Here is a 12985-nt window from a genome sequence, read left to right on the forward strand (position 1 = left end):
GCCAACCTGGCAAGAAATTCGCTGGGCTGAGTTCTAAAATCCTCCGTCAGCAAATCGCCCCCACTACATCTGCAGCCTGCAAGTTGGTTTGGCTTCATGTAGTTTGCCAGTACGAATGAATATTTTTCCTGGGCACAACGACAGTGTGACTGGCCAGATTGGGTGATTTACCTTCATCGATCACTGCCTCTGGTTATATAGTTTAGCTGGCTGTGCGAGTTATGAGACGCCATTGAATATATATTCCAAGCAACCAATCATATGTTGAAGGATCAGCGATATACGAAAACTAAGGTAAGTAAATCTGCGATATAGCAAAACAGATTGTCAACAAGTGGATCTAGTCGACAACAAAAGACAAAGGCAATGTGTGTTGAACACCTGCAACCCGTCGGAGCTGCCGGAAATGGTTGAGCATTCTCGGGCTCTGTTCAACATTCTACCCCAGTTCTTGCACCCCACGTCCTCTACTTCATCTCCACGCTGGCATTGGCACTCATCGACAAAAGAGTAGATGGCGTCAGCGTCAAACCAGCTCTCATCTCAGCATCCACCATTGTGAGCGTTGCGTTCTTCCCGCTTCCAATCCCGTAAGCCCTCTTGATCGCCTTCCAACTTTCCACAAGCGCCAGGTACACAGCGACACATCCGAAGACGATTCCCCACTCCCATCCGATACCTTGGTGTTTGAAGACCAGTCTGTTGACGGCAGGCAAGTAGATCACCGGAAAGGCCACCACGAAGCCGGCAATCACTGCCCAAAACAGGAAACGATTTCTCCATATGGACTGGAATACAGAGAGCTTGCCGGGATATTTATCAGGATCTAGATTGAACAGAGACCGGGAGAAATGCTTGACCTCCCATGCTGTGATCAGTAGAAGAAATGTCAGTGAGGCGTAGGTTGTAGCACGCGCTCGGAAGACGACGTTGCATGTTTCGTTCCAGCCATTGTTGCAGTCCTCTCCCAGGTCCGAAATACCAGCCCCGGCTCCATAGATGACGCATACAAAGGCCACCAGGCACAAAGATCCCATGAAGGTACCGTAGATCATTTTGTCCGTGATAAGCTCTTTGGTGAAGACGCCGACCTTCAGGTCATGTGGGGGCCGGTACATCAGATCAGGCTGCCCTTCTTCCAATCCCAACCCTAAAGCCAGGAACGACGAAGTGACTAGGTTGGCCCAGAGAATCTCAAGCGGCGATAGAGGAAATATCGAGTTGCCCTGCTTATCTTTAAACGCGAGGGCTATCAAGAGCAAGATCACCTGAGCGATATTTGATATAAGCAGGTGCATCAGGAACTGCAGGTGTTAGTCATGCCATACAAAACCGCCAAGTCAAGCTTACCTTCTGAATGTTGTCAAAAAGTCGTCTTCCTTCCTCCACTGCCTTCACAATAGACGAGAAGTTATCGTCGGTGAGTACCATATCGGCCGCTTCTTTTGCAACATCGCTGCCATTCTTGCCCATTGCAATGCCGACATCTGCGTGTTTCAGGGCGGGCGAGTCGTTGACTCCGTCGCCTGTCATCACACAGAAAGCGCCGCGTCGATGCATCGCCTCAACCATTCGAACCTTTGTTGCAGGGCTACATCTAGCGATCACAAGAGGTAGCTGCTCAATGGCGTCTATGTCAGCATCAGACAGCTCGTCAAACTCGGCAGCAGCCATGACCAAGCGACATGATCTGCTATCCAACATTGGACCGAGAATTCCCACTTCCGACGCAATTGCTGTCGCCGTCTTGATGTGGTCACCGGTGAGCATATGCACGGTGATTCCGGCCATCTGGCACTTGCGCACAGCAGCAGCGGTTTCGACACGCGGAGGGTCGTAAAGCCCTACGAGGCCGCAGAACTCAAGATTGGCCTCAGCCATGACGCGTGAGGACACTTGGGATTCGTCTTCTAGGGGTGCTCTTTTGTGTGCAATGCACAGGACACGAAGACCTTCCCCAGCCATTCTATCAGCTTCATACTGAATGTCTTCTTTTTCCTTCTCAGAAATGGCGAGACCTGGTAAAACAGCTTCGGGGGCTCCCTTCGTATACACCTCGTTCCTGTTCTCGCCCGAGCTTTTGTAAACGATTGTCATCCGCTTAATAGAAGAGTCAAACGGATACTCTGTGTGGAGCTGCATACCGGCTCTCAGCAGTATAGTCGATTTCTCGTAACCGACACGCAGCGCCAGAACGTTCAGGGCGACCTCGGTGGGTTCCCCCATAGCAGTCCAGCGACCACTTGAGGGGCCAGATGACTCCTCGTTTTGGACGACTGACATATTACATAGAGAAATTGTGGTGAAAAAAGTAGAGAGAGCCGGGTTATCACCATGCTTTTCAGGAACCCAGTCAGACCCGTTCAATTGAACTAAACCGCTGGTAGGGTCGTATGGGTCGGTGGTATCCTGAACGGTCAGAATACCAGCACCTGGTATCCACGCCGTACGTGCAATCATTCTTCCTTGCGTCAATGTCCCTGTCTTGTCAGAGCAAATGTTTGTGACACCCCCAACAGCTTCCAGACATTGAAGCTTCCGGACGATGACGTTCCCCTTTGCCATTGCTTTGGTACCCACCGCCATGGTTATCGTGAGCACAGCAATTAAGGATTCTGGAATCACGGCGACACCAATGGCTATTCCGTATATCAGGACTTCTCCTTCAATGTGCCACTTGTTGACAGAAAAGACGATAATAGCCAGAAGAACCGCGAGAGCAAAAAGAAGGAGCGCAAATTTACTCAACTTGACCTGTAATGGAGTACCAACGAGACCGAGGACATTTTCCGCTGTTGATTTGACATGGCGGACGGCCCGAACGAGCCTACTGGAGTCGGCGTCGTCTGAAGTCTCCTGGAGAAGTTTAGCTATTCTGCCCACTTCGGTTTTCATTCCGGTAGCAGTGACGACTCCAGTTGCCCGTCCTTGTGTCATGCTACATCCAGAATATGCCATGTTGGTTCTGTCGCCGATGGGCATATTGTGGGAAGAAAAGACAATATGCGGGGTCTTGTTCACAGGCAAAGATTCGCCCGTTAGCAAGGCCTCATCCATTGATACATTTGTACCGTCGATCAATCTCAGATCTGCAGGAACGATGTCGCCAACTGTGAGTTGAACAACGTCGCCAAGGACAACAGACTCCGCCGGGACGGAGACCGCACGGCCATCTCGCAGTACCTTACATACAGGTGCGGACAGTCGATGCAGCGACATAATTGTCTTTTCTGCCCGGTAGTCTTGGACGAACCTATGAAATACTGATCAGTCTGAGGCCATCAAAAACCAGAGTATATAAGCCTACCCCACGACAATGTTGAGGACGATGACTGCTGTGATCACACCTCCCTCGATGTAGTCGTGGATACCGAAGGATATAGCCATAGTGATGAGGAGGACCTGGTTTTACATTGGTATCATTTGGCAACTTGAAGTTTGACTGACCGGGGTGTGGCCCTACAGGAATGATCATACCATAGTTAGACTATTGGAAACCTGCCTCAGCAGTATTTTCCAGGTCGATACGCCCTCGATTTCCTGCACCCTGTTCGGGCCATCCCGCTCCAAGCGAGTGGCAGCTTCCGTACTTGACAGGCCATTTCTGGAAAGCCGAGTCAGAGAGAGGCGATACACACGGACAAGGACCGAAAATGTTGACTTACCGAACATCGACCTGGAGTAGACTTGCCAGTCGTTCAGGAGGCAGTGTGTGTGCACAGTGAGCTGAGCTTTCATCATCATCATTGCTAAAGGCAGCGTTTGCCGATTTATAGAGCGGTGGCGTCGAGACTTCTAGAGTGGCAGGATACTCTAGCTTCTCCACGCCGAGTTTTGCTTTTACTTCACATGTGTGATTGCTTGGAACGGAAGTGTGTTTGTCCGTAAAAGGACATATAGGAGGCTCTGTCGATTCCTCGACATCAGGCGGAGACGTTTCAATGCCCATCCAATTAAGGTTCGTACAGATGTGGGAAACCCCTTTGATGAATATCAGACTTACGAGCCTCAGTGAATGATGATGGGATTGGTTGTGCGTCTCTGATGTTGAAAGACAAGTGAATGTTAGGTTATGTATAGAGGTGCGGGGATCGTCCTAAGTTATACCAGTCATCGTATGGATGAAGCCCAGGTGTTGACCTGAGGATCGTGAGGGGTTGCCATGCTTCCATCATCTCCTGCATGGAATATCATTGGAAAACGATGGATCGCTCTATCTTGGCCGAGTTCATTCGTACCTCATTGTAATCGACACTGGTTGAAAGTGAAGTGAGACCAAATTCCGGGGCCGCTAGAGGCTTGGGCCATGGGTCGCTGGCCGTTGGATTGGTTGACGATCGATCCGAGGACAGCCTCGCCGAGGCCGAAAATGATTGTTAATCCATTATGATTCGTTCCCAGATCCAAAAGCCATGATACTTACTCGAGGCCAAGGATGCGAGCTAGCCATGCATGCTCACATGTATCGGTGGGAGCGAATCCCGCAAGATGCCCTAAACCACGTGAGCCGTCAATGCAGGCCAGAAACAGTATCAACCTTAGGAATTTGCTACAATGCATATCTAGGTACATCTAACTCGATGTAACAAGTATACAGGCAGGCACCAATGCAGGTGACCTGGTGCCAATTACTGAGAGCTCTAGTAAACCGATTCTTGCGTGACAGACAACCTTCTCCGTGAGTGGAGCGGTAGTCCCAGAATGGACTCAGAAATCCTTGGCTTCGAGAGTCATTTACTGCCACTTTGCCAATGTTCTCGGCACTTGGTGATTGAATATGTAACAGTCTCGAAGTGCTTCTAACTCATTTAGCGCAAGTAGGAAGACCCAAACATAGAGGAATGAGACTGATCATTTGGCAGCTGGAGTCGATAGCTTGGGTCGTTGCAGTCAGTCACATGATACGGAGTAGTTCCGCTTGGTATGATCCAAAAGAAAGGAAGCACATTCAAATTTGATTCTTTTCACTTCGTATGAATGCTGCAGATCAGTGCTACTGTCTCAAGAGGAAAACACTACAGAGTACGTCGCCAATATCATGTGTCTTGAGTTCTAAGGCGGCGGATACAGTGGGAATCTTGGGCCCAGACCGCCTCTGTTACTCCTGAATCATGCAGAAACAAAAATAAAGCAGCACAGGACAAGATCATAGAGGTGTTAGAGGTATTATACCTCTCTAGAGGCATGTGTGCTGTTCTTTGCCATGCATGGGTGCCATATTTAAGTGCTCCGTACGTGGGATGGAGCGGGCCATTCAAGCAGCCAGATCAGCCAATCGGGAAACAGCCCGCATTGTTCAACCTTTCAATGCTGCCAAAATTTCCAGGCGGAAGACTGTCGTTCAGTCTCTCTCCCTCCACACAGCAACTTCTTCTTTGACGCCAAATCCCCCGTCGATTATCCGCTTTTCCGAGAGACCTGGTGCTCTTATCCGGTCTTTATTAAGGTGTTCAACTTGTTTCCGACCGGCAATCATCGCAAGGTACAATGGTTGGGCCGACCGCCTCCCTTACTCCTCTTACCCGCGCCGACGGATCGGCATCCTACAAATGTCCTTCGACGGGGTTCGACGTCCTAGGTTCCGTAAATGCTCCTGTCGAGCTGCCTGGTCGCCGTGATGCATTGAAGCCTGAAGAGGCGACTATCGAAGTTTTTATGAAGCCTGGGACCACTCCTGGTGGTGTCGGTGAAAGATATGTCGAGGGAATCCTGAAAACTATGCTGGGAAGGTTGATTCTGGGACGAGAGAAGGGATATCCTCGCCGAGGCGTTGTCCTTACATTGGCGATAGTGGGTGGTGAGAGTGTCTGTCGGGGAGATTCGGTGAGTGTTTATGTCAATTGTGGTGGAATCTTATACTTTGGCGAAAGTGGACATGGCTGACTTTGCCTGTACTCAACAGTATCTGACTCTTCTTCCTGCCCTTCTCCATGCTTCGCTTCTGGCTCTAATCTCGGCTTCTGTTCCCCTATCGATGACCTTTACTGCATCTATCCTGGCAGTCACGTCGTCAGGGGATATTATCCGACAGCCTTCTGTTAGCCAAGCGGCAACCGCGAAATCTCTTCACGTTCTGGCATTCTCCAGCAAGGGCCACCTACTTCTCAATGAAAGCCAGGGAACATTCGACTTCGCTACTTGGGAAAGAGTTCATCAGCATGCCTCCGCAATCTGTCGCGGCACATTGGCCGGCAGTGCCGATGGCGATGTCAGTATGGAGGGAGAGGGAGGTGAACAAGGGTTGGAGAAATTTATGCGGGAGACTATTGAGGACAAGGTCTACCAGGATTATGCTTGGAAGATTGATGCGGCGTGATGTTGGGGCTAGGGTGATCACAGCTGCATGAACACATTGATAGCACATAGGTGCTATTTCGGGATGGTCCTTCAAGCCATGGCCTCCCGCGCATTCGGCAACGTCAGATTCGCTCTTTTGGCATGACGAGAGCACACTTTGGCGTGGGCACTATTGCAAGGCACATCCTAGGGCCCTTCCATTGGTGCGCACAGGCGTTTTGCTCTCCGGAGTCACCATGTTTTATGGGTTCTTCCACGAGCCCATACCGCACGACACGCTAATCTAGTCTCCGGCTCTAAAGTTTCTGGCCTCGATGTGCTATCACGCTATCGACTTCTGCTAGACTATCTTTGGCCGTTGCTGGGGATATCCGTTATGACACTGAATTTCTAAATATGGATCACCAATTGGAGGAAACAACTCCTCCAACCTGCAGAAGATAGGACTGAATTAGCCGGCTATACTCCGTAAACTCAAATTAATACAATATTCACAGCATGTCACGCAAACTGCCCAATTATGAATGGGTCCGTGGTGACTTGACCTTATTGCCACGATCCTTCTCCCTTCACGGTCCCGCGTCTGCTCGATGACTGTCCCCTCCCACTGCTGGGACCGAAACCTTTATGTTAGAGAAAGCCATTCCTATCCCAATAATAACGTAGCACTTCCTTAGAGCAACAAGATGATGATATGCATGCCATCGGAAAGAATGCTGCTTTACCATGTTCTGGAAAATGCAAAACAACATGCTTTATGATGATTTGTGATCAATCTGAAATGATGATGAAAGATTACGGACCATGGAAGCAGATCGAAATGTTGACTGGACTGCCATAATTTGCCGGACATTCTTGCTCACGATCCCTGGCTGAGGAGAGGCTAATCCGCCGCCAAACCCCGTTACATCCGAACACGGCTCCCGCGGCTGCTCCGCGTTCTCCAGTACTAGACTAGTCACTACCTTACCTAGTACTAGCAGTCGGTCCTTTTCCCCCGTCCATGTTGGCCATTTTGCCCATTTTGTCCATTTTCGCTGGAAATAACAATAATTCCGTCTTACGTCTGAGAGACACACACCTTAAGTCAATGGAATAATCACAAATCCCCCCTTCCAAGGCAGTCGGCCCTACACCTCCGCTACTCATTCGCGGGCTTTATTATCGCTCATGGCTTCCTCTTCTTCAAGCCATGGCCCCCTGAGACTCCAGTCCGACTCCCTTCCCTCTGAATCCTCCGCTCTCTCGTCATCCTCATCACCGCCGCTCTCCTCAGCAACCCCACTATCAGGTCCAGCTTCTCCAGACTCTTGTCCTTTGACGTCCACAACTGTCGGTGCATCGCTCCTTCGGGATTATGCCAGTCATATAGATCCTTCTCAGTCGACAAATGATCTTCATGTGAACCAACCCACCTCCGGACTGTCCAACAGTAGGGCCAACGTCCTGCAGAAGCTTGAGCTTCGCCAGGAAGAAGCGCCGCCCGTCGCCTCGTTACCTACGTCCCCTTTCCTTTCATTCCGCAGTGCGGGCCCCTTGGGTTCGCAGCATCGCAAGAACGCATCGTCAAGCGACCTTATACCCCGACAGACGATCATGAAGGCCCTCGCGTCGCGACCGTCGCTGTGCACCAATCCCAATTCCAATGCGCCGCTGGCGGCGTCTCTCGGATTACTAGCTACAAGCCCCAACTCGAGTTCTTCAGCGGAGACGGAGCAACAACGGTCCAGCAACTCGTCATCACAGAAGCTTTCGGCGGCTCTTTCGAACCTACAGCTAGGCAAATACCTGGAAAGGTCGCCCTCAACGGCGCAACTGGTCCTGCAATCGCCATGCTTTTTCCATCGACGGTTCGACGATGCCGTCAACATTCAGAAGGTGCTGGAGGAAATCTCCGACGATGAGTGGTTGTCGCATTCGCGGCTGGTACAAACTGCAACCGGAGTGCGGGAGGTGTCCAAGCAGCTTCAAAGGCGGCCGATCAAGCGGGCAGTGAAAAATGTGATGATTGTGACAAAGGCGCGCGATAACCGCCTGGTGCATCTGACGCGAGAGCTAGCCGAGTGGCTTCTCTCGACCCCGCGATATGGGAGCGACCTGGGGGTTAATGTATGGGTCGATTCCAAACTACGGAATTCCAAGCGATTCGACGCAGCCGGACTGCTGCAATCTGAGCCGCGATTTGAGCAGATGTTGCATTATTGGACTCCGGATCTCTGTTGGGCCGCTCCGGAGAAATTTGATCTTGTCCTTACGCTAGGCGGGGATGGTACGGTTCTCTTCACGTCGTGGCTTTTCCAGCGCATTGTTCCGCCGGTGCTCTGCTTCTCACTGGGAAGCCTGGGCTTTCTGACCAATTTCGAGTTTGAGAATTACAAGTCACATTTGAATGATGTCATGGGAGATGTCGGTATGCGGGTCAACCTGAGGATGCGGTTCACCTGCACAGTCTTCCGCAAAGACCGAAGCAAAGGGGCAGAAGCAGGTGCAGTCGAAGAAGGAGAGCAATTCGAGGTCCTAAACGAGTTAGTTATAGATCGGGGGCCTTCACCTTATGTGTCAAATCTTGAGCTGTACGCCGACAATGATCTCTTGACCGTTGTTCAGGCGGACGGCTGCATCTTCTCCACGCCAACTGGTAAGTTCTCTGGACTTGGCTCAAATGGTCTACAATTGGCTAACGGACTGGCTAGGCTCTACGGCGTACTCTCTGTCTGCAGGTGGCTCTCTTATTCATCCTTCTATTCCTGGCATTCTCCTTACTCCTATCTGTCCCCATACTCTGTCTTTCCGTCCAATGGTATTGTCAGATTCGCTGTTGCTCCGTATCGCCGTTCCGACCGGATCCCGCTCCAGTGCCTACTGTTCATTTGATGGCAAGGGACGCGTTGAACTCCGCCAAGGGGACTATGTGACCGTTGAAGCCAGCCAGTACCCCTTTCCTACTGTGGTCTCCGGAAGCGGGGAATGGTTTGAGAGTGTTCAGCGGGCACTGCGTTGGAACACCCGCGGAGCCGTTCAGAAAAGCTGGAATCGCGATGGGACTGATGACATATCTGCGGACGAGGAAGAGGAGGAATGGGACATTGATACCGATGCCGGTCTGGTTGGCACCGACAGCGGTCTTGGGCCCAGCGAGGACGGTGAGTCGGGGACTACCAGTCCGATGAAGCGACAGATGAGCCTGCTCAATATGTAGCTGGCTCCGGCGGCCTTTGTATATTTCCCGCTCGCTTTTTATTCGTGTATTCGTGTTACACTATACTGCAATGCTCTCCATGAGACATTGCGGATCCATTGTGGGACTGGCGTTTGTTATATGTTTGTTCACGGGATACGGGACATTCACTTTGCTCGAAGAACATGGCATAGACTTTCAGGGATGATGCTTGTGCGGTCATAGACTATTTTGTTCGAGGCACAAAGGTGTACTTAAGATTAGATTCTGTTACTACTTTGCTGTTACAATACTCGTTCATCTGAGGACTCTTCCTGTTTTGCTTAATCAGCGAAAATGCTGTGGTACAATTGATCTATTAGAGAGATGGACCCTCTATGGTCCATTTAGACAATATCTCTTCATACACTGACTGTGTCATGTGCAACCCAATTTCCAATCTTTTAGTTGGACGTAGAGCATATTTTCAAATAAGGGACGCCTCGGCTTGTGAAGTAAAGCCGAACCAAACATCTACCATCATACCATATACACACACTTACCAATCACAACACTCCGACAGAAGGGACGCAAGCTCCTCCAACCACTTCTTATCCTCGTCATCGAACCCAGCCGGCTCCGTACAATCAACATCGATGATCGCAACCGTCTACCGCCGATCAGCAACACCACACAACACAGCTTCCACCAAAGAAAGCAAACTCACCTCCCCACCAACAAGAATCGGCACCACAATCTCACTCCGACTACTCGCGTCACAGGCAATATGTCCCGGGAAACTCAACACATCCGGCACAATCACCGTCTCGCGCTTCTCCGCCGCGGTGCCGCACACGCCGCGCCCGAAGCGGATTTCCTGGCAGGCGGGGCGGCCCTGGAATGGACCTAGCAGTAGGAGGTTGTTGGTGCTGTTGCTTGGTGTGTTCTGGGAGCCGAGAGCGGGGAATTTATCCTGGCGGATGTAGAAGCCAGCCCAGTTTACGGAGGAGGAGGGGGGCGGGAGGGCGGCGTAGGCGTGCCAGAGGAGGGAGGCGATGTTGGAGAAGTTGCTGGGTTGAGCTGTTAGGAGATCAAGGTCTTGTGTGCTTGGTTGGGTTGGCAGGGAGTAGGGTGATTACCTGACCTGGACTTGTGTTAGCGATGTAGATAGATGGAAGGGAAGGGGGGTACTTGCCCAATTGCGCTGCCCTGTTACTAGGCCTTTGGCTTGTTCGAGGACTTGTGCGTATACCTCTGCCTTGGTGGGTTCTTGGGAGGTTGAGAAGTAGGAGGAGTCGGCGTGAGGCTGGTTTGTGGTATGGTCAGCGCATCCTGGAATGGGTGGTCGGTAGGATATCAACCGGGAGAGTGATGACGCACCATGATGGACGTAGAGGTTTAAGAGGTTTGTATTTACAAAGCTCGATAATTGTGTAGGTGTGATGCTGATCTGAGAGAATTGGAGAAGTCTCGGAGAAAAAAGAAAGATAGCAGGTGTGGGGTTGTTGGTGCTTATCGATAAGGCCTTCGCTGACGGAATCGACGGGAAGATAAGCGTCATCAGGACGGCCAACTACGAGGGTTCACCAACACGTCTCAGCATACTTACAGTATAGGTGGGAAAAGTAAAGGAAACTACTACGACCAAGGAATTCGGGTCTCTAGCTCATGAAACTGAGCCTGAATGCTCAATATATATCTTTGATATTTATTATTCCTAGGCTAGCAGCAACTCTGGTATGCGGTGTATGATTATATACATGAGCTAAGGGACAGACGAATTTCGAAACTTATATGGTGCACAAAGGCTAGCAGCTAAAAGTACAAATCAAGCCGGACACCATGGGGTCCTGCGATAGCGCGAGACGTCCCATTATCAGAAACCAAGAGATCCCGGGTGGAAAGTGGCGTGTTTACTGAGCACCCTCCCCTGGCCCAGCTGCTTGGTTGACACTTCAGATCCACTGGGCAGTCCTTTGCATCCTTACAAAAGGTGCCTATGTCGTCTTCTTTGAGCCAGCACCATGGGTCGCCCTTGTTCCATTCTTCCTTGACTGGCTCGGAGGTTTTTGGATCACATTTGCTCCAACACACGCCCTGTATACCATTCATAAGAGCGCAACCGCCAGAGACGACTGGTGGTTTCAAACATCCCCCTCGCCTCCAATCACTTGGTTGACACTCAAGCTTTGACGGACAGTCCTTTTCAGTGTTGCAGAAGGCACCGATGTCACCATCTTTCAGCCAGCACCATGCATCACCCTCTTCCCAAGTTCCACCGACTGGATTGCCGGTTGCGGGATCACATTTATTCCGACACACACCCTGTATGCCACCCATAAGAGCACAACCGTCAGCAGAAGTTGGTATCGGCGCTGTCGTGCTGGTAGTGGAAGTAGAGGATGGAGTATCGCCAGAACCCGGGTCGGAGCCGGATCCAGGATCAGGACCGGAAGTCGGCTTGGCGGTTGGGAGCACCGGCACGGCCATGGTTCCAGAATAGTTTGGAATGATGACCATTGGCACGTTGTCTATTGTCGTGCAGACCTGCTCGCTGCCGCCAATGTTCGGTATTTTGATAACCGCGCCGTTGAGGTTGATTGACCCTCCCGTTACAGTATACGGCTCGCCCCTGACGATGGCGATCTCCGGTATACTGGTGGTGACGATGGAGGTCGATATGGGTCCATATCCATTCGCACCCTGATCGTCATTGGGATCGATCGTGACACCTGTGGGGCAGTACTGCCCCGTTGTCGTGGCCGAGTTGGTCACCGAGCACCCAGTGAACTTGGCTGTCCTTGTTGTCGAACAGCTGGTGCCAGAGCAACTGACCCAGTAGTTGGTTGCGGTGCGAGCGGTGCACTCCTCGCTGTCGCTGGTTCCGCAATTGCTGGTACATGGGTGTCCGCACCCGGGCGGCTAGAAGCTTTATGGCCTTAGAAGGCGACAGAGATGGAGCCTCAAAGGGTGAGGCACAGAGGCAATCTTTTGTTTTAGATTTCTTAGATTTTAACTGATTGTTAAGCGTTCTCCCCAATTAGTTATACATAAGTCCGTTCGTAAGTCAGTCACTATACCCGAATTCGTCGTACCGTGGCGTCACGGGCTGCAGCCTTAATATTTCGTCCCACTCTTCTTCTGAAAGTATGGACGACCAGGCGAAAAACATTGCGCGCAAATTGTTCGTTCCTGGAAATCCCAGGGCGTTTAACCTGGTGCAATCCCAAAATACAAGACTATATGGGCGAAAGGCGGAGTAGCGTACGCATCTGAGAGGCGATAAATTGTGTGTACTGCATTGCCATAAACACTGTGTGCCTCGGGAAGATCGGCCACCAGACATATCCAGTTCTGCCTTGTCCCATATGCTCATCCGTCATTGATGTATAACGACCGCAGCAATGACTGAATTGCTCCGGAATTGAACCGGAGAGCAACCAGGAGTATAACGTTTCACGCCCACCAGCCTGTTCATCTAGCCATTGAAGAAGAGTTGTTATCTGCTCGACCTGGCCGTCGTTGTACATC

The 12985-nt window shown here is 51.0% G+C and overlaps 5 protein-coding genes across 5 annotated transcripts; 2 read left to right on the forward strand and 3 right to left on the reverse strand.

Annotated features, from left to right (window-relative positions):
- Positions 1-467: 467 nt before the first annotated feature.
- On the reverse strand, positions 468-3949 carry NFIA_033620 (putative potassium/sodium P-type ATPase; the record flags this gene model as incomplete). The annotated part of the gene is made up of 5 exons (XM_001265692.1): positions 468-1304; positions 1351-3253; positions 3308-3402; positions 3478-3604; positions 3666-3949. 5 exons carry the CDS (start codon positions 3947-3949, stop codon positions 468-470), a joined length of 3246 nt encoding a protein of 1081 aa, XP_001265693.1.
- Positions 3950-5487: 1538 nt separating this feature from the next.
- Positions 5488-6316, forward strand: NFIA_033630 (putative exosome complex subunit Rrp46; the record flags this gene model as incomplete). Its single annotated transcript, XM_001265693.1, has 2 exons — positions 5488-5823; positions 5903-6316. The coding sequence occupies 2 exons, from the start codon at positions 5488-5490 to the stop codon at positions 6314-6316; spliced, it is 750 nt and encodes a 249-aa protein (XP_001265694.1).
- A 1151-nt stretch (positions 6317-7467) lies between these two features.
- NFIA_033640 (putative NAD+ kinase Utr1) lies at positions 7468-9496 on the forward strand (the record flags this gene model as incomplete). The annotated part of the gene is made up of 2 exons (XM_001265694.1): positions 7468-8935; positions 8991-9496. The coding sequence occupies 2 exons, from the start codon at positions 7468-7470 to the stop codon at positions 9494-9496; spliced, it is 1974 nt and encodes a 657-aa protein (XP_001265695.1).
- Positions 9497-10013: 517 nt separating this feature from the next.
- Positions 10014-11015, reverse strand: NFIA_033650 (GAF domain-containing protein; the record flags this gene model as incomplete). Its single annotated transcript, XM_001265695.1, has 4 exons — positions 10014-10124; positions 10182-10534; positions 10646-10786; positions 10835-11015. 4 exons carry the CDS (start codon positions 11013-11015, stop codon positions 10014-10016), a joined length of 786 nt encoding a protein of 261 aa, XP_001265696.1.
- A 254-nt stretch (positions 11016-11269) lies between these two features.
- Positions 11270-12626, reverse strand: NFIA_033660 (uncharacterized protein; the record flags this gene model as incomplete). The annotated part of the gene is made up of 2 exons (XM_001265696.1): positions 11270-12332; positions 12535-12626. 2 exons carry the CDS (start codon positions 12624-12626, stop codon positions 11270-11272), a joined length of 1155 nt encoding a protein of 384 aa, XP_001265697.1.
- Between the last annotated feature and the right edge of the window lie 359 nt (positions 12627-12985).

The sequence above is a fragment of the Aspergillus fischeri genome, genomic scaffold, assembly GCF_000149645.3.
Source record: "Aspergillus fischeri NRRL 181 1099437636247 genomic scaffold, whole genome shotgun sequence".
Taxonomy (NCBI): domain Eukaryota; kingdom Fungi; phylum Ascomycota; class Eurotiomycetes; order Eurotiales; family Aspergillaceae; genus Aspergillus; species Aspergillus fischeri.